Genomic DNA, 26,866 nt, shown 5'->3' with positions numbered 1-26,866 from the left:
GAATGTGTATGTATGTATATATCTATGTGTATATGTATGTATGTGTATATATATATGTGTTTATATATGTATATATATATATATGTAAAAGAGAGAGAGCAGACACAGGGTGAGTTGAGGATGAAGGGAAGATAGCTAAAAGAAATAAAATGAAATTAAGGGATGAGAGAGTAACATACTGAGAGAGGGAGATAGGGAGAGATAGAATGGGGTGGATTATCTCGCATAAAGGTGGCAAGAGGAAGCAGTTCTATGGGAGGAGGGGAGAGGGCAGGTGAGGGGGGAATGAGTGAACCTTGCTCTCATCAGATATGGCCTGAGGGGGAATACCATACATACTCAGTTGGGTATCTTACCCCACAGGAAAGAAGAGGGAGGAAGATAAAAAAAAATAAAAGGGGGGGGGATGATGGAGTGGAGGGCAGATGGGGGTGGAGGTAATCAAAACAAACACTTTGGAAAGGGGACAGGGTCAAGGGAGAAAATTCAATTAAGTGGGATGGGTTGGGAAGGAGCAAAATGTAGTTAGCCTTTCACAACATGAGTATTGTGGAAGGGTTATACATAATAATACATGTGTGGCCTAGGTTGAATTGCTCAACTTCTTAGGGAGGGTGGGTGGGAAGGGAAGAGGGAAGGGAATTTGGAACTCAAAGTTTTAAAATCAGATGTTCAAAAACAAACAAAAAAAGTTTTTGTATGCAACTAAAAAATAAGATACACAGGCAATGGGGCGTAGAAATTTATCTTGCCCTACAAGAAAGGAAGGGAAAAGGGGATGAGAGGGGAGGGGGGTGATAGAGGGGAGGGCTGACTGGGGAACAGGGCAACCAGAATATAAGCCATCTTGAAGTGGGGGGGGAGGGCAGAAATGGGGAGAAAATTTGTAATTCAAACTGTTGTGAAAATCAATGTTGAAAACCAAATATGTTAAATAAATAAATTGCATTTAAGAAAAAAAAACAAAAAAAAAAAAAAAAGAAAATTATATTCCAAGCTCTACATCACTTTACAGTGGCAACCACAAAACCATATATGAGCCTGACTGTGGCTCCTTAGTATTTTTATTCTTTCTAGCTGTTTGGAGTATTTTTCTTTGATCTAACAACATTGGATTTTGACTACAATTATTCCTTTGGGTTTTCATTTTGGGGTTTCTTTCCAGAGGTGACCAGTAGATTAATCCAACTTCTACTTTGCCCTCATAGACATCCAGGTAGTTTTCTTTCATGATTTCTTTAATTATGATGTCTAGGTTTTTTGGTCAGTCATGGCTTTCGGGTAGCACAATGATTATTAAATTATTTCTTGTTGAACTGTTTTCTAGGTCAGTTGTTTTTGTTAAGAGATACATCATATTTTCTTCTATTTTTTTAGGCTTTTAAATTTGCTTTAATATTTCTTGATGTCTTATGAAACTCAACTTCTATTGGTCAACTGAATTCTAATATTCAGGGAATTTGTACCTCTTTATCCAAACTGTTAATTTTCTTTTTATATCTTTCTTAAATAGTTTTCATTTGGCTTTTAAAATAATTTTAGCTCTCTTTTTAAAAACTCTTGCTTTAGCTCTTCTAAGAATTCTGGTTGAAATCATGTCTAAACTGCATTTTTTTGATACTTGCTTATAGATATTTTCAAGTCATTCTCTTATTCTAGGTTTGTGTCTTTAGTTTCCCTATTTACCATAATAGCTCTGTATAGTTGAATTATTTTTTTTTTTGCTTGTTTATTCTTCCAGACTACTTCTTGACTTCAGATTTTATGTTGGGGCTGGGCTCTATGCTCTTCCAGGGAGAATGGCTGACCTAAGTTTCTGTCTTCTTATATCCTTCTCCTTTCACAGCTCAGGCCAGGGGCCCTGCAAGCTTTCAATGTTCTCAGTGATGTCATCCTGGGAGAAGTATGCTCAGTGCTATCTTGGTCTGAGCTCTGCAAGTTCCTGACCCAGGTTTGGGTAACTCAGTTGGTTTCTAATTAGAAGTTTAGTGGGCTGCTGCTGGATTCAGCCACTAGGAAGCTCTGCATGACCGAAGTCGCTGAAAATCCAGACTCCCCTTTGGTCTGGGATCCCTGCCCTGGTTATTCCTCTGCAGTCTTAAGTTCTGGGCCAGTGGCCAGAACTAAGTCTCAGCTTTGCTCCTGGGCTAAGAGTCATAGATCTACCATTTGCTCCTAAACTTGTTCCTTGTTCAGGGCAGGTCTGGAGCCCTGCTAGAGACTACTCCTCTCCGCTGGAGATCAGGGAGAAGAACAGGTTGGATCAGCATGAGGTAGAAATTACCTTACTTCCTCCTCCTTCTCTGTGCAGCAGGAGATGGAAGGTGTGGGACAGATTGAAGGTGACACTTTTCCTCTCTTTCTACTCTGGAGGCTGGAGAGGAAGCAGGCGCAGCATAAAGTGGAAGTCTGGTGGCTCAGTGGGAAACAGAGGTTGTGCTGGTACAGATGGAAGCTGAGCAGTCAGATGGAAGTTCACACCTTAGCTACGACTTCCTTGCTTACTTCTCTATCTGGATCCTTTTATTCTAGTCAAAAATTGCCTTTGCCTAACCAAGTATATGCCTAACCTTTCTCCTTTGCCTCCACTCAGTAGACATCTTCTCAAAGTTCTCTTCTCATTTGATGCCTTTGATATATAATTTCCCTTCCCTCCAACAATCCAATCCAACAAGCTTTTATTAAGCATCTACTATATACAAGGGACTATACTAGATATGGAGACTGAAATGACAAAGTGAAAAACAGCTCCTGCCCTCAATGAGTTTATATTCTACTATACAAACAATAGGGAAGGCTCAGTAGCAATAAAGCATCTTATTAACCATTCCCTTGGATAAGATTAGATTCACATGCAAAATTCATAAAGAAAATATAAATTTGAAAATATTACTTGCCCTCATTGGAATGGAATATGTAGTATAGTCAATATGTTTCATGAAATCTTACAGAGAAAACAAGAAACAACATTTACCACAAGAAGGACGATATCCTACCTTGACAACATCTTCAGGCCAAGACTTAAGCAATGTAGCAATGTGACCTCGGTCATGGATACTGATAAAGAGACCTCTGTTTAAAAAAAAAAAAAGGTAGTTTTCACATAAATTGAAAAAAGAGTGAGAATGGTAATCACAATTCTGTAAAACATTACGTACTTCTACTATGCTTCAAGCATTCATTATTCCATCTATGTAGGTACTCCCCTCTACTGATGGGGACTACTATGAACAAAGGAACAAAAAAATCATAATCCTAGTATGCAAATTTCTATGAACTAAGCTAGTGTGGTCCTAAGAAAGCAAACATGTATTGTGTTTTAATTGTAGGAACTACAAGAGTTTACACTCCACACACACACAGCTTCTCTTTAAAGAATGAAGGGTATCTCCACACCACTGAGTCATCAGTGTAGAGATATTTCTTAACAATTCAAACCAGAGAAGAAATCTGTTTTACTATATAAAACCACGTTATTTCTAGAGCTTGACCTATTACATTTAATTAATTATGCAATGAAGTTTTTCAATTGCTAAACCTATAATAATCAGAAGAACATTCATAAAATCATTTTTTTATGAATACAAGTGTTTGTTAGTATGTGTGAAGTTGATTTGTTTGCTGGATCAACAACGGAGCAGTGACCGTGTAAACATGAGAAAATCTGTTATAAAGTCTACATCGAAAGATGTAACGTGATGCTGGATGGAAAGGGAGACTCAGAATTAGGACCTGGATTCAAGCCCAATCACTGATACTAGTAGTGTAAACTTATTCAAGTAATTTTGGCCAACTAGATGGCATAGTGAATAGAGCTCCGAACTTGGAGTCTGGAAGACCCAAGTTCAAATCTGATCTCAGATACTTATCAGCTATGAAACCTTAGGCAAGTCACTTAATGTCAGCCTCCATTTTCTTATCTGTAAAATGGGGATAATAATAGCACCTACTCCCAGAGTTACTTTGAGGATAAAATGAGATACTATTTGTAAAATGCTTTGTAAACCTTAAAGCCTTATATAAAAGCTAGCAATGGTGATGATGATGATATTTTACTTTGAGTGGTTCCAAACTTTAATTCTTTGCAGACCATATTATTAAATGATTCAAAGCCATATAGCATCATTGAAGATGATTAATTTTAAGCAGATGGGTGTCAGGGAAAGGCTGAAAGTCTTTAAGGTATCATTTTGTTTAAAAAATACTTTTTATGGTCAATAAGATAATAATAACAGGGTAATTTTTATTATGTTCCCTTCGCCTTTCAATGTGACTATGAAGATAATGGCATATAATGAAGAATATTTGTAACAGCTTACCCTTGAGGCTGTGTACATTATTCTCCTAAAGATTTTCTAGATACTACTTAGTGGCTTCTAGGCTCTTTTGGTCTCATCAATTTACAACAATTAAAATTTTTTCAAGGAATTGTATCATTTATTCGCTTATCCATTTCCAATTTTGTGGCATCAATAGCTTGTTTAAATATGTCAAACTGAAGTTGCTTTCATTATGCACTGTATCTTCTCATTTTATTTTTTTTCTATTTTGGCACTGATTTTTATTTTTCGTGGTACAAGTTAATGGTATGACTATATAACAATAGCTGATTCCAAAATGATTCCCATATAAGTAACTTACCCTTTCCTGTCTGGCAAGATATAATCAAAATATTTTATACGATGTTATCTGTTACTCACTCTGGCCAATGCCTCCTAAATTTCTTCTCAAAGAAAATATTTATGATATATAGGCACGTAACTTCTACATAGGAAATACACAAGGTTTTACCCTCTCTCATTTATTATTCCTTAACCATATTTTCTAAAATATTATTTATCATTTCCCCCCTTTGCACTGAAATCACAGTATTAAATTATTTGTCAACTTAATTTAGAGAATCTTATTCAATTCTTCACAGAATTTCTCTGTGTCTTAATTCTTTGTAATAAATGCTGGAGAATAAACTCACAATGGTCTTTTTTTGCAAAAACTTCTTATCTGCATTGTAATATAAGTGTCCCCTGAAATAAAAGCAACTCTGCCTAATTCTTTCACTAAGGAGTACCAATGCCCTATCCATCCTATTTAGCTGCAATTTCTACGTCTTTTAGTTTCATTTCTACTACTATAAACAATTATTTTATATTATACTATTTATATTTTCCCTTTGATATTATACTATATTATTTGCTTATACTATAAATGAAATCGTAAGACAAAAGAAATTACAGCTAAATGGGATAGTACACATTTGCTTTATGAGACGGAGACTGTCAAGATTGATATGATTTAGTTCTTCCAATACTATATCCAATCATTGGTCACTGGATAAGGATTTCATATTTAGAACACCAGAACTAAACACAAGTAAAAATTGATCCCTGCTGGATACATATTGAACCAGAACACCATAAATTAACATTATCTATGTTTTATTGTATTTTTATTTACTTTTGTTAAATATTTCCTGACTCTGTTTTATTTTGGTTCATAGGGAGTTTTGTGAGCTGCAAGTTTGATGCCTCTGATTTAGAGCATTAATGGCTATATTCATGATTTTCTACACAGGCAGAGGTCTGCTACAGCACAGAATACTGCCACTGCATTGTCAGGGCCTGAGCAAACTTGTAACTTTTGGAGTCTGGATCTCTGTGGAACTGGGAAGAGGAGCTAGGTGTAGAACTGAAATCTCCTGCAAGCCCATGGGTCACTTTGTACAGCCTCACTGCAAGGAGTATGGTGGGTAAAGGGTAAGGAGATTCTTAGTGAATGTGGTTAAACATTAGTCCATGGAATTTTTACCTTGTTTGGGTTCTTGGTGTCCTAGAGTGTGGAGAGAGCTGAAATTGCTTTATCTCTGATTGGATAATTTCTAATCTGGAGATATTTGAAGGTCGTAAGCATCAGATAAAATGAATCTTATTGGTCACAAGACCCAGAACAGCCCAGTCTTGTTCACAATTCTCTCCATTCATTCAATATATAGTCTAGATTATTCCTCACACTTGTCCTACTTTCTCCTACCTTCATGTATGTATGAAGGCCATACTATGTGCTTGGAATGGACGGTTTCTACAGATCCATTTGCTAAAATACTTCTTTTCTTCAAAGTCCCAGCAGAGGTATATCCTTTATGAAATTTTCCTTAATAGCTTCAATCAGAAGCAATCCCTCTCTCCTATCAAAAGAGCTAATTCTTCTCTACTAAATCCTTCTTATTTCACTTAACATTTAAACTTTTATTATTTTTAAATGTTTTATCCATCTGCAAGCAAGACTATAATTTCTCTGAGGGAGAAGTCTAAGTTTTTTCACCTTTATATACCCAGGGCCTTGCAGGGCCTCTTGGACATAGTAAGTCTTAGTTAACTGAACTGAAGACGCTATCTGGTAGTGTTTGTTTACTGTTTCACAAGTGTCAGTCTTAACTTCCCTAAAAGAGTGTACACTTTATAAAGATAGGGACTTTGCTGTATACCTCTTCTTTTTGAATCTTCATGTCACCTCAAATAGTCCTGCATTGACAGAAGATGCTCTATATTATTTCTGAATTATTAATTTTAATTTAAATTGTTGGACCTTCAAATAATTCAGATTATTAATCTGAATGAATAACCACCATAGTAGGTAGAATTTAAAAAAGTGTAGTCAATGAAATTAAGTCTTGGTAAAACCAATACTAAGGTTGTTTTGTTTTTTGTCCTGTTCTCCTCTACACCCATCCCCCCAATAAAGGCTGAACTCCAATGATAGAATCATTTGACTACACACATTATATTCAGCTAGGCCTAGAGTCATTTGCAGTAAAAATGCTTATTTTGTGGGAGTGTTTCTGAGACTAAGGCCTGCATGTTCTGCCAAGGCCAAGATTTATCTCAAGAGTTATTTGCAGCTATTTCTGGAAAGACATCACAACTTGGAACCCAATTAAATATCCAAAAGTGTCTCAGCACAAGAGTGACTAACACTTTCTGGCACTGAACTGGTTATGACACATTAATTCTCAGACATAAATATATAATCTTGTCATAACATGGAAAATTTAAGCAGGAAAACAATTTATTGATGACATTCTTAAATGAACGGGATTCCAATGAACATGTTTTTGTCTATTTCTGACAATTTTCAGCAAGTCATGCCAAAAAAAAAATTCTTATCCTATGCACTTATCACACTGATGGAGACCATGTAAAAATGTTCATTTTCTTTAAAACCATGGTTGAAGTTTTCTCATAACCTTTAACTTCATATGTATATGTGCTCAAAATAAATTTATAATGGTAAGGGATAATATTTTACTTCTCCATACTGCATATAACTCTCAACCTAAATAATGTTTAACATGAAAATTTTAGGTGTCAAGAGAAGAGATTCTGTCTAGCATAGTTTACATGTAATACTAGGAATGTTTGCTAATATTAGAAAGCTTTAGATAACTTCTTGAGATTTTCATTTTTCAAATTTGAATTTCTCAATAATATATTATTTGTGACATTTAGAAAAAAAATTAATAGGGCATATCAACAATCATCTTTCACTCAGGTCCTCTTCCTTCTGGTATAAGTGTTCCTGAATTTTCAAAGTCTGTGCCAGTACAGTTCAATCGGAAAAGGACTGAAATATGTAAGTGCCAATGAGCTCTATGTCTATTATCTGAAGCTCTGCCTTTCTCATTTGAAAATTCTCTTTTGTCTGCTGAAGTCCACATAACAGTTGATCTGCATTGTGGGAGGGAGTGCATACATCAGTGAAATATAAATCTCTGAGGTATTAAATATTTATAATGTATATGACAATTACTTTTTTAGGAGTTATTTGCATCTCTTCCTGGAGACACCTGAACCTGTAAGCTGGGTCAGGGCAGCTTCCACATTTTTTCCAGGTAAATTAAACCTATTATGTGAAATAAATTAATGACCTTAAATGAGTGAAAGGGTGTATCCACTGTTTTTGATCTTTTGGATCATTATGATCCCTACCTAAAATTGGATGTTGACTATATGAACATTTGAAATAAGAAAAAAACAGACCATATATATTTTATAAAGTGTGTTAAGGCCACTTAAGGGTTAACTACAGTAGCTTCAGGAAATAAGATTTGGATAATTTAAAAAAGGAAGTATCATTGTAATTTAATTCTAGAACACGTAGATGGTACAAAAGATAAGAATTACATGGTAGAAGATTTAATAGGGGTAAGATTAGAGTGACCTGAAAAGGGAAAAAAAGAGGATGATAAAATGAGATTAAAAAAAAAAATCACAGAATTTTTTTTTAAGTCTGACCTTAGTAGTCATTCAGCTGGCCCAGACTATACTTGAAAGTAAGCCCCACTATTAACATATCTGGAATACAGTCATCCAGCATCTCTGCTTGAAAACCTCCAAGGAGTGTGAACAGACCCCCTTTCCAGGCAGCACATCCTACTTTTGGACGATTCTACTCGTGAGTCAGTAAACGAACGCTTCTTCTATGTCGGGGACTGTGCTAAGTAATATAGATATAAAGAAAGGGGGAAAATTCGTCCCTGGACTCAAAGAACTCACATTCTAATAGGGAGTCAATAAACTATGTACACACGGTACCCAGATATAGATATAGTCAGAGCAAAGGCACTAGCAGTGAAATGACTTTTTACAGCAGGCTGATTTCTAGTTGTCTTGAAGGAAGCTAGGGAAACTAGAAGACAAAGATGAGGATGGAGAGTATTTCAGGCATGGGAGACAGCTAGCACAAAGGCACAGAACTGGGAGATAAAATGTTGCATGCCAGGAACATTAACTTGGCCAATCTTGTTAGATCAAAGAATATGTGGAGGGGATTAAGTGTGAAAGACTTGAAAGGTAGGAAAAGACCAGATTGTAAAGGGCTTTACATGCCAAATAGAAAATGTTATATTCAATCCTAAAAGCACTAGGGTGTCACTTCAGTTTACTTCAGTTACTGAGGTTACCTGGTAAAATCTATGCTTTAGAAAAATCACCTTAGGGTTAGGTGGAGAATGGAGTGGGCAAAGACTTGAGGCAAGGAGACCAACCAGAAGCCTACTTCAATAGGATGAGCATTTCTAGAGTCCTTCAGTTCTAAATCACCCATCAACTTTTGTCTTTGTGGGAGCAAAGAGAAGGAGACATACGAGAGATGTTTTGAAGGTAGAAACAAGACTTGGTGGCCCTTTAAGACACTCATCTTGACAGCCGAGTGAAGGATGAATCAAAGTAGAGAGAGATTCGAGACAAAGAGATCAATTAGAAAACAACTATGATAGTCCAGGAAATGATGAGGGCCTATACATTAGGGTGGTGGCTGGGAAGAGAATGGGACCTATACAAAAGATGTTGTGAAAATAGAAAACTTAAGATCTAATAACAAATAAGATACACGAGATTAATAAAAGTGAGGAATCTAGGGTGATACCAAGGTTGTGGGCCCAGATGACTTAGGGGGTGAACATGCCCTGGACAGTTATACGAAAGCTGGAAAGGGGAAGGTTTGGTGGAAAATATAATGAGTTTTGTTTTAGATATATTGAGTTTGAGCTGTCTCTGGGATATCCAATTTGAAGTGTCCAATAGTAGGTGATGCAGGATTGGAGCTCAGGGAAAAGAGTGAGAACAAATAATCTAGACCAGCATTGAGATGCTAACTCCATGGGAGCTGATGAGGGCACAGAGAGCAAACAGGGACAGAAGGAGCCGGGAGAAAGCTCTGGCACTCAATTATCAGAGCTTGACAGGCATGATAAGCCAGTGAAAAAGAAAGAAGAATGGTCAGCTGCTTAGGAACAGTGTCCTAAACTCATACAGGAGAGAATTTCCAAGAAGGACGAGTGGCTGTGTCATACACACAGCACAGAGGTTGAGAACAATGAGGATTGATAAAAGCCTATTAAATCTGTCAACGAAGAGAACATTGTATAACTTTGGAGAGAGCAATTTCAGTTGATAATGAGGTCAGAAGAGGCTGCAAAGTGCTGAAAGTAGATGGTTTTTTGTCAGTATTCGAGAAAGGGAAGAAATATAGGAAAATTGCTTGAGATGGCAGAGTATAATTAAGGTTTTTTAAAGACACTTGAGCACATATGAAAGCAGTAAGGAAAGGACCAGCAGATAGGCAGAAATTGAGCTGTGCTAAGCACTAGCCAGCACTGTGCTAAGTACTAAATGCTGAAGATACAAATGGAAAAGTAAGACCATCAAATAAGTAGATAATTGAAGACAGAATCTGCTAGAAAAGATATAAGGAAATAGTATCAAGAATACAGAGGGTTTGGCTGTAGCAAGGAAATCAGATGCCTCGTTATCAAAGATTAGAGGAGAGAAGGAAAAAGGTATGATATTGTGAAGGGATTTGGGGATGAAGAGAAAGGGAGAAGTGGAAGCCCACAGCAAATGTCCTCAATTCTCAAATTCCCTTTAAGATGATAAAGTTTAATGTGTTACTTTTAGTTCTGGAGTGTTGAAAGTCTAGACCAGGTCTGGGGAACCTGTGGTCTCAAGGCTACATGTGGCCTTCTACGTCCTCGAGTGTAGCCTTTTGACTGAGTCCAAATTTTACAGAACTAATCCTTTTATGAAGGGGATTTGTTCTGTGAAGTTTGGATTCAGTCAAAGGGTTGCACTTGAGGACCTAGAGAGCCACATGTGGCGTCGAGGCCGCAGGTTCCTCCACCACTGGTCTATACTCTAGGGCACAGACTGTTAAACTTGGGAGTCAGGAAGTTAGACATGTTCCTGAGTTCAAATCTGCCTACAGACACTTCCTAGCTGTATCTGTAAAATGAACTGGAAACCAAACCACTCCAGCATCTTTGTGAAGAAAACCCCAAACAGGATCACGAAGAGTTGGACACAATTGAAACAACTGAACAAGTTATGAGTCTAGAACTCAACGACTACAGCAATCTACTCTTTGATAAATCCATAAAATCCAGTTTCTGGGCTAAGAATTCACTTTTCCACAAAAAATGCTGGGAAAATTAGAAAATGGTATGGCAGAAACTGGACATAGACCAATATCTTATACTGTATACCAAAACAAAGTCAAAATGGGTTCATGGTTTAGGAATAAAGGCTGATACTGTAAGCAATTTGAGAGAGCAAGGAATAGTTTACCTATCAAATCTATGGGAAAGGGAAGAATTCATGACCCAACAAGAGATAGAGAGCATTACACAATGCAAAATGGGTAATTTTAACTATGTTAAACTGAAAAGTTTGTGTATAAACAAAGCCAAGGCAACAAAGATTAGGAGGGAAGCAGAAAATTGGGAGAAAATCTTTACAACCAATGTCTCTGATAAAGACCTCATATCTAAAATATACAGGGAACTAAGCCAAATCTATAGGAATAAAAGCCATTTCCCAATTGAGAAATGGTCAAAGGATATGAACAGGCAGTTTTCAGAGGAAGAAATTAAAGATATCTATAGGCATATGAAAAAATGCTCTAAATCACTATTGATTAGAGAAATGAAAATCAAAACAACTTTAGGTACCACATCTCTTCTGTCAGATTGGCTAACATGACAAAACAGGAAAATGATAAATGCTGGAGAGAATATGGGAAAATTGGAACATTAATACATTGTTGGTGGAGTTGTGAACAGATCCAGCCATTTTGGAGAGCAATTTGGAACTATGTCCAAAGGACTATAAAAATGTTCATACCCTTTGACCCAGTAATACCACTCCTAGGGCTGTATCCCAAAGAGATCACACAAGCAGGAAAGGGACCTGTATGTACAAAAATATTTACAGCAGCTCTTTTTGTGATGGCAAAGAATTGGAAATCAAGGGGATGCCCATCAATTGGGGAATGGCTGAACAAGTTGTGGTATATGAATGTAATGGAATACTATTGTGCTATAAGAAACGGGGAAGATATGGACTTCATAATAACCTGGAAAGACCTACATGATCTGATGCTGAGTGAGGGGAGCAGAACCAGGAGAACATTGTACACAACCACAGACATATGGATTCTGTGATGACTAACTTTGATAGACTCGGCTCTCCTCAGCAATACAAGGCTCAAAGACGGCTCCAAAGGACTCATGATGTTGAGAGCTGGCTACACCCAGAGAAAGAACTGTAGGGTCTGAATGCAGACTGAGGCAAAGTATTCACTCTCTTTTTTTTTTCTATTCCCTTTTGGTTTGGTTTCTTCTCTCTCATGACTCATTTCACTGGTCATAATTTTTCTTTGCAACTTGACTACTGTGTAAATAAGTTTAATGCAAAGGTTTATGTAGACTCTATATCGGACTGCATGCCATCTTGGGGGGGGGGAGGGAGGAGGGGAGGGAAGAAAATTTGAAACTCAAGAACATGTAGAACTAAGTGTTATAAACTAAAAATAAAAAACCGAATTAAAAAAAAAGTCTAGTTCATAGCACATAGCACCTGAGTAGCAGGGGTCATCAATCCCATCCAACTTCAACAACTGTACTGAACCAAGATGCTATTCCATTTTTCCCTTCAATTTAAGAAAACTTTGTTGTGTTGGGTGTCACCATAAAGGCAAACCTCCTTTTGGAAGTGTATCCCTCTTCCTCCCAGGAAAAGAACTGTATGTATTTCTTAGGTAAAATACACTTGTAAAATCATTTTTTGGTGGCATATTTATTCCCGAGGGACCCCTCCCCCCCCACCTCTATGTGATTCTCTGATGAGGCCACAGAGGACTAGACTATATGCTAAGGGACTGCTTCCTAATTAAAGCTATGGCTAATTAGAAGGACTACAGACTATGAAGATCAAGCAATGAGAACACTAAATTTCACTTCTCACAAATTAAAGTACCAAGAGGCCCCAAGTAGACATTAAGAAGTAGGGAAGAGAGAAAACACATCTGAAGAAAGTACAAAAGAACAGAAATAGGGCAGTTAGAATACGCTATCTCCATCCATGGGAGTTCACACTTTACTTTGATGTGTGACTAGACGGGCCCTGGGAAATCAGTAAAGAACATAGAGGGAGCCACAGGTCATCATTATCAAAACCGATCTGCCGCAGAACACACATCCTTGAGCATACTGCTAAATAAAAGTGAAGCCAAGAACACTTAAGTATGAGGATTATGTAATTTCTGTGCTGTAAAGAATATTATACTGATTTTACCAACGCTGACACAAAGATAAAGACACAGCACCAGGCATAAAGTAAACATGCCGTCAATGCTTTTTGCCACTGTTGTTGATGATAATCATGACGGTGACGATGATGATGAATACTTAAGTCAGGCACAAAGGCATAGCATGATTTTATTTTAAACACACAAGAATGCTACCATCTAGGATCAATCTTTATTTTTGTCCAGAATGCTTTGAATATTACGTTTGAAGAATAATTATTCCTGGTTCAAATAAAATGCTATTAGAGCACACTGTCAATTCTGTCAACAGTATATATAAAAGATAAATGATGGATATTCATTGTATTTCAAGATAAAGCAAAAATTTCCATTTAAGGAATTGCTGTCAGCAAGTTTTTCCCCCCGAAGTTAATGCATGATCATTTTGGCAAGAGAATACTGTTATTATTCCCTTTCAATTAAATGAAAAGTATGCTATCATTAAAAAAATCCCTTTCCTAATCAGAGATAACATACCTTTTTGACTATTTACACAGAAAAACAGTCCCTCTATTTTCCAACTAAATTAAATATAATGTTAATAATAAGTTATGAATTTTACAATTGCTGATTATAATTTTTGAGACATTTCTCAGCAAAATAAAAGAACTTTTTGCAAAGTACCATAAGTATACTGACAAGGCCTGTTAAACTTAAAATACTGTACATAGGCAGCTCTAGATGAGAAAAAAGGGCATCTTTTACATAGAGAATACTGTTTTAGTTATTTCATAACATGTAATTTCAATGTCCTCTGTTATTTAAGTAATACATGAGTTATAGTAGTATTCCTAGCCTACATATAAATTATAGATTCAAGGACTCCTAATGTTGAAGTGATCTCTCTCTCTCTCCCCACCCCCCTTCCTCCTTCCCTCTCTCCACACACACAAACATACAGACACACACGTCAGTTCTCAGTATCCTGAAACAAATTCAAAGAGTCTGCACTACAAGAGATGTCAAAAGTCATGAAGTTCAACCTCTACCTGAACAAGAATTCCCTTTACAAAATATACTACTACACTTGAAAACTCAGCCTTTATCTGAAGACTCTTGGGGAGAAAGAATATAATATTTTCCAAGGTACTTTTGGATCCTCTAATTATTAGGAAGCCTTTCTTCACATAAAACCTAAATCTGCCTCTTTGCACCTTCTACCAATTACTTTTAGTTCTGCCCTCTGGGACCAAGGAGAACAACTCTAATCTTGTTTTATAACAGCAGCCCTTCCAAACTTGAAGATACTCAGTTTCCCCTTAAGTCTCCTCTTTATCTAGCTCCACCTTATACAAATTGAGGTTGTTTGTGATCTAAAGTTCAAGCTATGATCTAAACTAGTAGAGAGAACACCTATACTAGTGAGATCACAGATACAATGAAGTACTGAAATACAGGAATCTATCAGATCTGGCCATTGACAGGATAAGTGATGACAAAGAAACAGCCTTTTTTCTTCTCAAGGCCAACTCCTCTATATTTATATTTATTCCTATTCCCTCTTGTCTTCTCTTGTAGACTGCATTCATTCTTTCTCTCTATCTATCCATCCATCCAGCTATCTGGTCTTTCCCATGAGCTCCAAACCAGCATGACTTACTATTGCATACTTCAAACTACATGTCTCAGAAACATTTCATACTACACTCGTCCAAAATGAAACTCATTATCTTTTCCCCAAAACTCTCCTCTCTTTCGAACTTTCCTATTTCTGTTGAAGGCATCATGATCATTCCAGGATCCCAGTTTTGTAACCTCAGGATTATCCTGGACTCCTCACTCTCCCTCACTTCACATATTCAATTAGTTTCTACCTCCAAAACGTCTCTCTTTATCTCTATTTACACAGCTACTACTTTAGTTCAGACTCAAATAACCTCTTGCCTGGACTATTGCAACAGTCTCCTGATTAGTCTTCCTATCAAGTCTCTCACCACTCCAGTTCATCCTCCATACTGGTACCAAAGTAATATTTTTAAGCACCATTCTGACCATATCATTCTTCTACTCCAGCAACTCCATTGGCTCTCGAATATTTTGGATAAAACATAAGCTCCTCCATTTAGCTTTTAAAGTCTTTTGCAAACTTATCCTAACAAATCTTTCCATCTCTCCTTCCTACAATCTGGAATCCAGCCAAAGTGGCCTTCTCATTGCTCCTCAAGCATTCCTTTCTCACCTCAATTTCACAGAATCTTTCTCTTCTTTTGAGACAAAGCTCCCTTCCAAACCATGATATACATAACAATATCATATTATTTGCATGTAGCCTCTTTAAATTTATTATATATATGTGTGTGCGTGTGTGTGTATACATATATACATACATATGTATGTAGTACTTGTTCTCTTCCCCATAAGTTTAAGTTTCCAGAGAACAGATATTGTTTTATTTATCATATGTGCACCCCTAGCACTTGGTACAATATCACATAATAGGTGCTTAAATAATGCTTTTAAATGAGTGATGGATGAATTGATTGGATAACCCTGGGTAACTAGAGGAACAGTAGAGCAATTGAGTTAGAAGGAGAAGGTTTAGGAGGAAGCTAATGGGTTTGGTTCTAGATATGCTGCATTTTATCTGTAGGTAAGATTTTCTGGTGAAGGTGTCCAGCTGGCCGTGGAAACTGAGACCAGAGCTCTGGGGCACAGCTGGATATGAATATCTAAATTATAGAATCATCTGTATAGAACCACTAATTAAAATTACAGTGAGTGGAAAAGATTGTCAAGGGAGACAATGCATAGAGAGAACGAAAGCCTTGGAGATGTCCAACTATTTGCACCAGAGAGGGGAGTAGGAGAGAAGAAGAAAACCATGAAAGGCAACTGGGCAGTAGTGATCACAGGAAAACTAATAAAGCAGAGTAACAAAACTTTTTATTTTAATTTTTCCTTCTGTTTATAACAAAAACTTACTCTGTATTATGACAGTAATCTCTTTTCAAAACTAAATGACTAAACATCAATCAAATAATTATGTAGTCTCATAGTCTTATTACCCTCTGAAGTGGTAGAAAAAAACCCAGACAGCCAAATGCATTTGCTGAGAATTGCAGGTACAAGAATATTTTACCCTAAAAGGAAAAGCTACAATTTACATCAGTTGCCTCCCAAGATAATAATTTTTCCTCTTTGCAAATTAGCAGAACAACAAAAAGACACATGGAGAGACTTGGTCTCTTGCCAAAAGAAGGGTCCAAGCAAATTCTTTTGAAAAGAGACCACAATTAGGCGGAGATTTCCAAGGATGCTCCCTTCTTCCCTGGGAAAGTGCAAAAAGTTCAGGCTACACCAACAAAAAAATTGCATTTTGCTAAGTTCATCAAATCTTACACACACATTTGTGCACATTCCTAAAAGTCTCTCATCAGTATTTTTAAAAGTTCATCTCAAGAATTATGTCAGATAAACAGTAACATGGTCAGTGTTTTCATTTCTACAAGAGCTCTGCTAACAAAGAGCCAAAAACAATGAGTATTTTAAAATCGCAGTGTTTGTGTTCAGAGGATATAGACTTCACTTTTTAAAAAGCAATTTTGTCAATTTTTTTTCACCGTTTTCATTTGAGTTTTGACTATTTTTCTGTTTTCTGCTTTCTTAACATGTTATAGTTCACTCATGATACTTCTTGGAAATTTCCTTAAGTTTGGAGAAAAAATTATGCCTGATTTCTTCCTGGAGCTGACTGATTGAAACACTCAACTTTCCTGTTTCAAAGTGATGCAAAAGTTCACTTACTTTTTTTTTTTACATTGTAACATATTTATATTTATTTATATTTATGTTATATTATAACATTTGTTATGTATAGCTATTTCATATGCATACATATACATGTCTTTATATCTATGTCTATCTATCACTTATCTATCGATCTATAAACAGAGAGAGAAAGAGAGTGAGAGAGAGAGAGAACGCAAAAACAGCTGGCAGACTGGATTTGGACTTTGGGCTTTAGTTTGCTGACCCTTGTTCTGGAATCTTGGATCATAAGCACCTTAAAGGACAACTCTTTTTAAAAGGGTATTAAAGATAAGGAAATTGAAAGGAATGAGATGACTTGTCCAAGATCATACAGATAGTAAACAGTACTTGAGAGAGAAATTGCATTGAGTACTAAGTAGTTCTTATTCCCTAATCCAGTCTTCCTTATAGACTACTATGGATTCCTCTAAGAGTGACAGAACATTTCTAAACCATCTCTTAATGAATCACATGATTTTTCTACTACCTTTAAAGGTATATAACCATAGGTTTCCAACTGGAATATTTACTTTAAACACTAGATTGTTGATTCTAGCTATTCATTTCAGCTTCCTTCCTGTCCTTTACTGCCCTCCTCAAAAATCTCTTTAAATTTTCTTTCATTCTTTCTTCCTGTACAGAGGTTCCTACTTGAATATCTACTGATATTTTCCATTTTCCTATATCTTCCTTTTTTTTTTTTCTACAGCAGGCAGATCTTTATTTATTTACTTTTAAAATTTTACTTTTAATCGATGGAATAAAACTAGCATTTCCAGAGCATAGTACAAGAAAAAGAGGTGATTGCATGTGAAAGCTACAAATCTCCTATGTACAACTTGATATTACTCTCAAATATACAACAAAATTATCATGTAAATTTCTTTTTTCTACTCTCCCTCATCCCTCCCTCAGCCTAGAGATGGCTACCATTGGAAAAAGTAGGTAAATAAATAAATGCGTGTGTGTGTGTGTGTGTGTGTGAGTGTAAAAGTATTCTATATGTTTTCTATTTATCAGTTTTTTCTCTGGATGCAGATAGCATCTTTCTTTATATGTCCTTTGTAGTTAATTTGGGTATTTATAATAGTCAAAATAACTTATCTGTTCAAAGTTGTTCTTAAAACAATACTGCTGTTACTGTATACAGTGTTCTCTTGGTTCTGCTTATTTCCCTGTCCATTATTTCATGCAAGTCTGTCCATGGTTTTCTTTTTCTTTTTTTTAAATTTATTTATTTAACATATTTCATTTTCAGCATTGATTTTCACAAGAGTTTGAATTACAAATTTTCTCCCCATTTCTACCCTCCCCCCCACTTCAAGATGGTTTATATTCTGGTTGCCCTGTTCCCCAGTCAGCCCTCCCCTCTATCACCCCCCTCCCCTCTCATCCCCTTTTCCCTTCCTTTCTTGTAGGGCAAGATAAATTTCTACGCCCCATTGCCTGTGTATCTTATTTTTTAGTTGCATACAAAAACTTTTTTTTTTGTTTTTGAACATCTGTTTTTAAAACTTTGAGTTCCAAATTCCCTCCCCTCTTCCCTTCCCACCCACCCCCCCTAAAAAGTCAAGCAATTCAACATAGGCCACATGTGTATCATTATGTATAACCCTTCCACAATACTCATGTTGTGAAAGACTAACTATATTTTGCTCCTTCCTAACCCATCCCCCTTTATTGAATTTTCTCCCTTGACCCTGTCCCCTTTCCAAAGTGTTTGTTTTTGATTACCTCCACCCCCATCTGCCCTCCCCTCCATCATCCCCTCCCCCTTTTTTATCTTCTTCCCTCTTCTTTCCTGTGGGGTAAGATACCCAATTGAGTGTGTATGGTATTCCCTCCTCAGGCCAAATTTGATGAGAGCAAGATTCACTCATTCCCCCCTCACCTGCCCTCTCCCCTCCTCCCACCTTTATGCGAGATAATCCACCCCATTCTATCTCTCCCTATCTCCCTCTCTCAATATATTCCTCTCTCATCCCTTTATTTGATTTTATTTTTTTTAGATATCTTCCCTTCATCTTCAACTCACCCTGTGTCCTCTCTCTCTCTCTCTCTCTCTCTTTGTATATATATATATATATATATATATATATACACACACACATACATATATACATACATGCACATTCACTTACACACACACACACACACACACACATATATATATACATAAACATATATATATGCATATTCCTTTCAGCTACTATGATATTGAGGTCTCATGAATCATACACATCGTCTTTCTATGTAGGAATGTAAACAAAACAGTTCAACTTTAGTAAGTCCCTTATGATTTCTCTTTCTTGTTTACCTTTTCATGCTTCTCTTGATTCTTGTGTTTGAAAGTCAAATTTTCTATTCAGCTCTGGTCTTTTCACTGAGAAAGCTTGAAAGTCCTCTATTTTATTGAAAATCCATATTTTGCCTTGGAGCATCATACTCAGTTTTGCTGGGTAGGTGATTCTAGGTTTTAATCCTAGCTCCACTGACCTCCGGAATATCCTATTCCAAGCCCTTTGATCTCTTAATGTAGAAGCTGCCAGATCTTGGGTTATTCTGATTGGGTTTCCACAATACTCAAATTGTTTCTTTCTGGCTGCTTGCAGTATTTTCTCCTTGATCTGGGAGCTCTGGAATTTGGCAACAATATTCCTAGGAGATTTCTTTTTGGGATCTATTTGAGGAGGCGATCGGTGGATTCTTTCAATTTCTATTTTGCCCTGTGGCTCTAGAATATCAGGGCAGTTCTCCTTGATAATTTCTTGAAAGATGATATCTAGGCTCTTTTTTTGATCATGGCTTTCAGGTAGTCCAATAATTTTTAAATGATCTCTCCTGGATCTATTTTCCAGGTCAGTGGTTTTTCCAATGAGATATTTCACATTGTCTTCCATTTTTTCATTCCTTTGGTTCTGTTTTATAATATCCTGATTTCTCATAAAGTCACTAGCTTCCACTTGCTCCAATCTAATTTTTAAGGTAGTATTTTCTTCAGTGGTCCGTTGGACCTCCTTTTCCATTTGGCTAATTCTGCCTTTCAAGGCATTCTTCTCCTCATTGGCTTTTTGTAGCAGTTTTGCCATTTGAGTTAGTATATTTTTTAAGGTATTGTTTTCTTCAGTGTATTTTTCAGTATTTTTTTGGGTCTCCTTTAGCAAGTCATTGACTTGTTTTTCATGGTTTTCTCACATCCTTCTCATTTCTCTTCCCAATTTTTCCTCTACTTCTCTAACTTGCTTTTCCAAATCCTTTTTGAGCTCTTCCATGGCCTGGGACCAGTTCATGTTTTTCCTGGAGGCTTCTGTTGTAGGCTCTTGGACTTTGCTAACTTCTTCAGTCTGTATGTTTTGGTCTTCTTTGTCACCAAAGAAAGAATCCAAAGTCTGAGACTGAATCTGGGTGTGTTTTCGCTGCCTGGCCATATTCCCAACCAACTAACTGACCCTTGAGTTTTTCAGAGGGGTATGACTGCTTGTAGACTAAAGAGTTCTACGTTCCACGTTTGGAGGGGATGTGCCAGCTCTGCCACACCAGCACTCCTCCTTCCCCAAGAATCCCCAGCCTGGACTGGGCTTAGATCTTCAGCAGACTGTGCACTCCTGCTCTGATCCGCCACTTAATTCCTCCCACCAGGTGGGCCTGGGGCCAGAAGCAACTGCAGCTGTAGCTGCCCCACCTCCACTGCCCTGGGGGTGGTGGCCAAACCGGGAACTCCTTCCACTCCCGCAGCTTTTCCCACTAACCTTCTCCACTGTCTTTGGTGTTTGTGGGTTGAGAAGTCTGGTAACTGCCGCAGCTCACTGATTCAGGGCGCTAGGGCCCGCTCCACCTGGCTCCTGGTCTGGTTGGTCCACGCCGCTCACGCTGGGCTCTGCTCTGCTCCGCTCCCAGCTCCCAGCTCCGTGTGGGATAGACCTCACCCAGAGACCATCCAGGCTGTCCTGGACTGGAGCCCTGCTTCCCTCTGCTGTTTTGTGGGTTCTGCAGTTCTAGAATTGGTTCAGAGCCATTTTTTATAGGTTTTTGGAGGGACTCGCCGGGGAGCTCACGCTAGTCCCTGCTTTCCAGCCGCCATCTTGGCTCCGCCCCACCAACCTGTCCAAAAGTTCACTTATTAAGTCATATTAAGTCATTCTTTTTTTGATATGAATGCGCAAGTTTCTAAAAAATTGAGTGAAACATTAAAAAAATCAAACTGTGCCACAAAGAGGAGTCATTCAACACATTAATTGAACTGAATCAGCTACAGCAATAACATGAAATCCAAGAAATAAAACTCTTACTGAGTTTAAGATGAAATATGTAAACCAATGGTGTCAAACTCAAATAGAAATAGATGCCTGCTGGGTGTATACTGACTTTGAAAACCACAAATTAGTGTTACCAATGTTGTAATATATTTTCATTTATTTTATTAAATTTTTCCAATTACATTTCAATCCAATTTAGGCTGTACTCCTGAGTTTTGCTGGCTGCTTGTGGCCCAAGGGCAGCCAGTTTGACACCTCTGATATAAATTGTGGATGGGCGTGTCTTTTAATTTTTTTTAATATTACTGTTGTGAAATTTTGGGCTTGTATTTTCAATTTAATTGTCAATAACAGCAAAATTCACCTCGTGTTGATCATAAGATCACAGATTTTGACCTGGTAACAGACTTAAGAGGCCATCAAGTCCCACTCCCTCATTTTACAGATGGGAAAACTGAGGCACAGAGAGATTAAATGACTTGCTCAGAGTCCCAAAGCTAGCAAGAGGCTGGGACGATACTGGGATTCAGGTCTCCCCTGCTCAAGGTCCTGTGTTCTAGCTACAATACCATGCCACCTGTATATGACAATATGTATTTACTCACTTAACATATGAAACCTACAATGTAAGACAAAGCTCAGTAGTGTGAAAATATATTTTGGAACGTTATTACCAGGAATGTTATTTTAGGAAGAGGAATGGTAACTCTTTCATGGCTCATAGGATTTTCCAGGTGAGCACACTCTATAAAAAGGAGTATTTTTAAAAAATGCATGGTAGGACCATGGTACAATGGAAAGATTCTTGGATTTGGAATTAGGGGAATCCTAGCTCTGCCACTTAAAAATTTTGTGATGGTGCTTATGTCACTCAACCTCTCTGTTTCATTTTCATCACCTGTAAAATAAGGTGGTTGAACAAGATGACCTCTAAGGTTCCTTTCAGCTCTAAATCTATGATCCTATAAGTGACAACACAATATTGCTATTAAAAAATTTTCAAATAGTTGAACACATGCAATAAATCAAGGAGACTATCTCAAATTAGTCCAAAAGAAAGCAATATCAAGCTAATAATCCCCGGGGACACATCAAGGCTGTGCAACTTATACCAGGTCATAGAGTAAGCATCACAGGTATGATCTGAATCCTGATCTTCTGTATTTGGTACCCAATACTCTACTAAGTGATTTCTTGTAAAGACAGTAGAATGAATGGGAGTAAAACAGCCCAAATATCACAAATGTGCTTCCAGTAAAAACCGAAAAAGAATACCACATGTAATAGTGACTAAGAAATTCAAAAAAGATCTACCTTCATTCATCCCAGGTGTACCTAAGGAGACATTTAGAAGTGAAGCATTAAGGAAAGGATTCAGCCAGAGAAGCCTGGGCTACTGTAGTACAGACATCTCACAGATCTGACTCAAGGTAATTGAAAGACAGTGAAGTTCCTGGGAGCAGGAAGACTAGAATGTTCCATTGGGGAAACCACAGAGAGCAATCAGACACACTTGGAGCTCTGAACTTTCTCCCTCATGTTCTGACTCAGGAACATGAGCAGAAAGACCAAAGTGCTTCCAAGGTGTTCTGGCACCCATGAAGCTCCGAGACCCCAACCCACCTTCCCACTGTGGGCAAGAACAAGAAGACTGGATCACAATAACAAGGAAGTCCCAGGATGGTCAAACACCTATAGGACTCTATATTCAAACCTACTATGGAGCTTGGTAAGAAAAGCTCCTATTAAAAAAACCCCCCTAGTGGTTTTACAAGTTTGTGGCAAGCTGACCAGAGTTAAAGAACTCAGTGTTCCATACTTGAAGAATGCAAGGAAGGCCTGAAACCTGTCAGCACCATGTGCACAGACACCAGTGGAAGTGACAGCCAACAGCACAACCCCAAACAATACTGATCCAAACAGGTGCCCAACATTACACATAAAAGTACAGCAATTAAGAGCTGAACATAATAAAAAGTACTGATTCAGGAACTAAGTCTGAAAGTGAACAAATGAACACATTGATGATAAAAACATTTTAGTGATGTCCAGGACACAAACCTAGAGAAAGAGAGGAATGCCATAGTGACGATAGGCATACCCTCAGGCTTGACCACAAGGATTACTAGAATTTTGAAAGAAATTAAACAAGTATTTCAAATGAAATGAGAATTCTGGAGGAAAGAGCTGGAAAGAAAATAAATGGCTCAGTAAAGGAAGTACAAAACCTTACCCAAGTAATGGACACCCTGAAAAATAGAATTCACTGAACAGAAATCAATGATTTTATGACACAACAAGAAATACTAGAACATAAGACTAAAAATGGATTTATTTGTTTCTAGGCCAACCCAATGTGATAAAAACTAGTAGTCATTGGGCTCATGTCTAGAAGACTTTTTTTAATGGCTCAATTTCATTGTGACTCTTCCCCTGAAAATGTAGTTATGAAATGTCTCATGAACAATTGTAAGGCAAAACTTTCTGATAATAAGCTATAAGGGAGGAGATCTCAACCCTGGAATAAGAAAGGTTACTCTCCAGCATGGCTGCCAGAGCTATCTTGCATCCCCATATAGAGAACAAAGGAACATTTGATTAAGTTTGTCCCTTTCAAGTTCCTCAAGGCTCTATTCCTGAGCCCTCTTCCTCTTCTCCCCCTATACCATTTCATCTGGTAATCTCATCAACTCTTTATATTCCATTATTATGTCTATGCAGATGATTCTGAGACCAACTTATCCAGCCCTAATCTCTCTCCAGACCTCTAGTCTCCTATCTCCAACTACCTACTGGCCATCTCAAATTGGAAGTCCTACAGATATCTTAAACTCAACATGTCTAAAACTGAATTCATCATCTTTTCCCCAAAGACTCCCCTCTTCCTAATTTTCCCAATACTGTCAAAGGTCCCACCATCTTCCCAGTCACGCAGGCTCAGAGCCTAGGTACCACCTAAAACTACTCACGTTCTCTCTCCTATTCCCCACTTCCTTCCCCCATTCGTTCAACTGCCATTTCTTATCAATTCAATCTTTGTAGATCTCTTGTATATGCTCCCTGGTTTCCTCTAACATTTCCACTCCCCAATACAGCTCTCCATTGTTGTTCCCCTGGACTACTGAAATACCCTGCTGGTTGGTCTCCTTACCTTCCTACTCAAATACATTTTCCACTGAGCTGTCAAACTGATCTTCCTATAATCAGGTATGACCATGTTCTCTTCCATTCAATAAACTCCAGTGACTTTCTATTACTTCCAAGATCAAACATAAAGTCCTCTGTTTGCCTCTTAAAGTCCTTCATGCCTTCCTGCCTTTCCAGTCTTCTTATATCTTACTCCCCTCCATGTATTCTGGGATCCAGTGACACTGGCCTCCTAGCTCCTCCTCATGCACAATACTCCATGAATCTTCATGGGTGGTCTGTCCCTCAGGTCTGGAACTCTCCCCCTCTTCATCTCTGTCTCTTGGCTTCCTTCAAATCTCAGCTAAAATTGTACTTTCTATGAGAAGCCTTTCCCAGGCTTCCTAAAAATCTTCCTACTTCCCCTGAGAGAGTTATTGTTGTTCAGTCATTTCGGTCATGTCTGACTCTTCGTGACCCCATTCTTAGAAAACATACCAGTGCTCTGCCATTTCCTTCTCCAGTTCATTTACAAATGAGGATACTAAGACAAAGAGGCTTCAATGACTTGCCCAGGATCACACAGCTACTAAATGTCTGAAGCCAGATCTGAACTCAAGAAGATGAGTCTTTCAGACTCCACACCTGGCACTCTATCGGCTGTACCACCTGTATATAATTTGTTTGTACTTAGTTGTTTGAATTCTTCCCCATTAAACTATGAGCTCCTTAAGAGTGGGAACTGTTTATTGACTTTTTTGTGTATCCCTAGAACTTAGCACAGTTCCTGGCACACAGGAGATGCTTAATAAATGTTTATTGACCAGGAAACTCTGCTCTCCAGCCCTAATAGCTTACTGGCTTCCTTCTTCCTAAACTGAAAGAAATACCACTCTCAGGGTCCCAGAGTTCAGAATAAAGGATGAGAAAGGAATGATCTCTGGGTTCATGAACATCAGGATTCAGTCTGTCTTCTGGATTTTTCTACTATACCTTCACCCAGGAAGTTCACTCTGACCCTTGAATTCACTCTTTGGCGATATTCTCTGTCTTCGAATTCTACCCTTCTGGTTAGATGGCTCCTCTCAGAACCTCCATTTAAGGAGGGTGCTGAGGTAAGCCATCTTTACATTTCTCATTAGGATGCACTGTACATTTCTCCATCATTCTTCTGTGCCAGGTACCCTTCTGCCCTTCTTTTATCAGTTTCATTTGTGTGTTGTCTTCTCTCATTGGAATGTAAGCTCCTTGAAGACAAAAGCTGTATTCCTCTCATCTTGTATTTGCATTCCCAAAGCATAGCACAGTGCCTAGCACATAACAAATACTGAATAAATACTTGTTGGCTGTTGTTTGTGCAAATTCACCTCCCATCATGAGAAGTTGGGGAGGTGGGTAGTAGAATCAGTAACAGAGGAATACAGTCAGTCTATTACCCTACCCAGGAGATTATGAAGGTCCAAAGCAAGAAGGAAGAGAAGTAGGATCCCATCTACTAGGCAAAAAAAGTTATCATTGAAGAAGTAAGAGAGCTCAGATGTAGAAATATCTTATGTCTGTCAGAGGAAGCAGGACAACAGAGACAGGGCCCTATCAGAAGGAAAAGCTAAAAATCTCCAAAAATGTATCATCACAGTACTAAAAGTCTGAGGGGCTCTGGTCACTCCTCACTTCTTTCCTCTATACCTCTGCTGAAATGCAGGGCTTTGAGAGTGCCACAGACACTTATCCTGGCAAAAGAGACACTCTTTGTGTAATGAGTCCAGCCTTTTTCATAGGGAGGGTCCCATGTCTCCTAGATGTAACTCCCTTCAGAGCTGTCATGCATAAATAATCACTGGAACCTGGCCATAGCCAAATCATATGTTTCCCCCATTTGGGACCATTGCTGAAGTATAGTGTTGAGTCAGATTAAATGATACTCTGGATAAGGTGGGACAGACCAGACCAGAACTGTGGACACTAGCTGGAGTCGATGAGTTCTGTGTCAAAGGTTACATCTCAGGTGCCCACAACAATCATGGTTAGATGGGGTATGATGGCAGTAACAATGGTACTTATTTTGGTTCCTGGCTTTAATAATGATGGAAGAATCAGGGAATCTGTAGAATCAGCAATCATCAGGATTAAAGTCATGCAGCTGTTTGGGCTCCCTAGGGGAAATCCTAAGATCCTGCCCCTAGAGTTTCCAGAAAGCCTCTTCACAATGAGATGGCCCTCTCATGGCTCATATCACTTCCGGTTACCAGAGATTAGTTCTGGCACAAACATTTTAGTTCCAATATCTACGGTAAAGATTCTGAGTGGACTCCAAGTGAAATCATCTTTGCTTTACACCAACGTGGTGAAAGCCACAGGACCCAGAACCATGAGTATACAAAAAGTTTGGAAGAGGAATATTATACCTATTTCAACAACTCCAAACAAAGTCCAAGTTCAATCCATCTGTAACATCCCCATCACATACAATAAATGATGTGGGGCATAGGGTGTTATCTACATTAGTGGACCTCCACATGGCTATGAACTTAGTCTCAGTAACTGGTGCTGACATCTTTCAAACCTGAGGAAAGTCAAGAAGGGTCCCTGAATGGGAT

The 26,866-nt window shown here is 38.0% G+C and overlaps 1 protein-coding gene across 1 annotated transcript in view; it reads right to left on the bottom strand.

Moving 5' to 3' along the window:
• The window catches only part of ME1 (malic enzyme 1), a 290,382-nt gene that overhangs the window by 166,112 nt on the left and 97,404 nt on the right, over positions 1-26,866 (bottom strand). Inside the window, exon 4 of the mRNA XM_036766983.1 lies at positions 2,997-3,072. Within this exon, the coding sequence (XP_036622878.1) occupies positions 2,997-3,072 (76 nt within the window). The remainder of the gene's footprint in view (positions 1-2,996; positions 3,073-26,866) is intronic.

The sequence above is a fragment of the Trichosurus vulpecula genome, chromosome 7 (assembly GCF_011100635.1).
Source record: "Trichosurus vulpecula isolate mTriVul1 chromosome 7, mTriVul1.pri, whole genome shotgun sequence".
Taxonomy (NCBI): domain Eukaryota; kingdom Metazoa; phylum Chordata; class Mammalia; order Diprotodontia; family Phalangeridae; genus Trichosurus; species Trichosurus vulpecula.
This window is presented reverse-complemented; position numbering and strand designations above follow the sequence as displayed.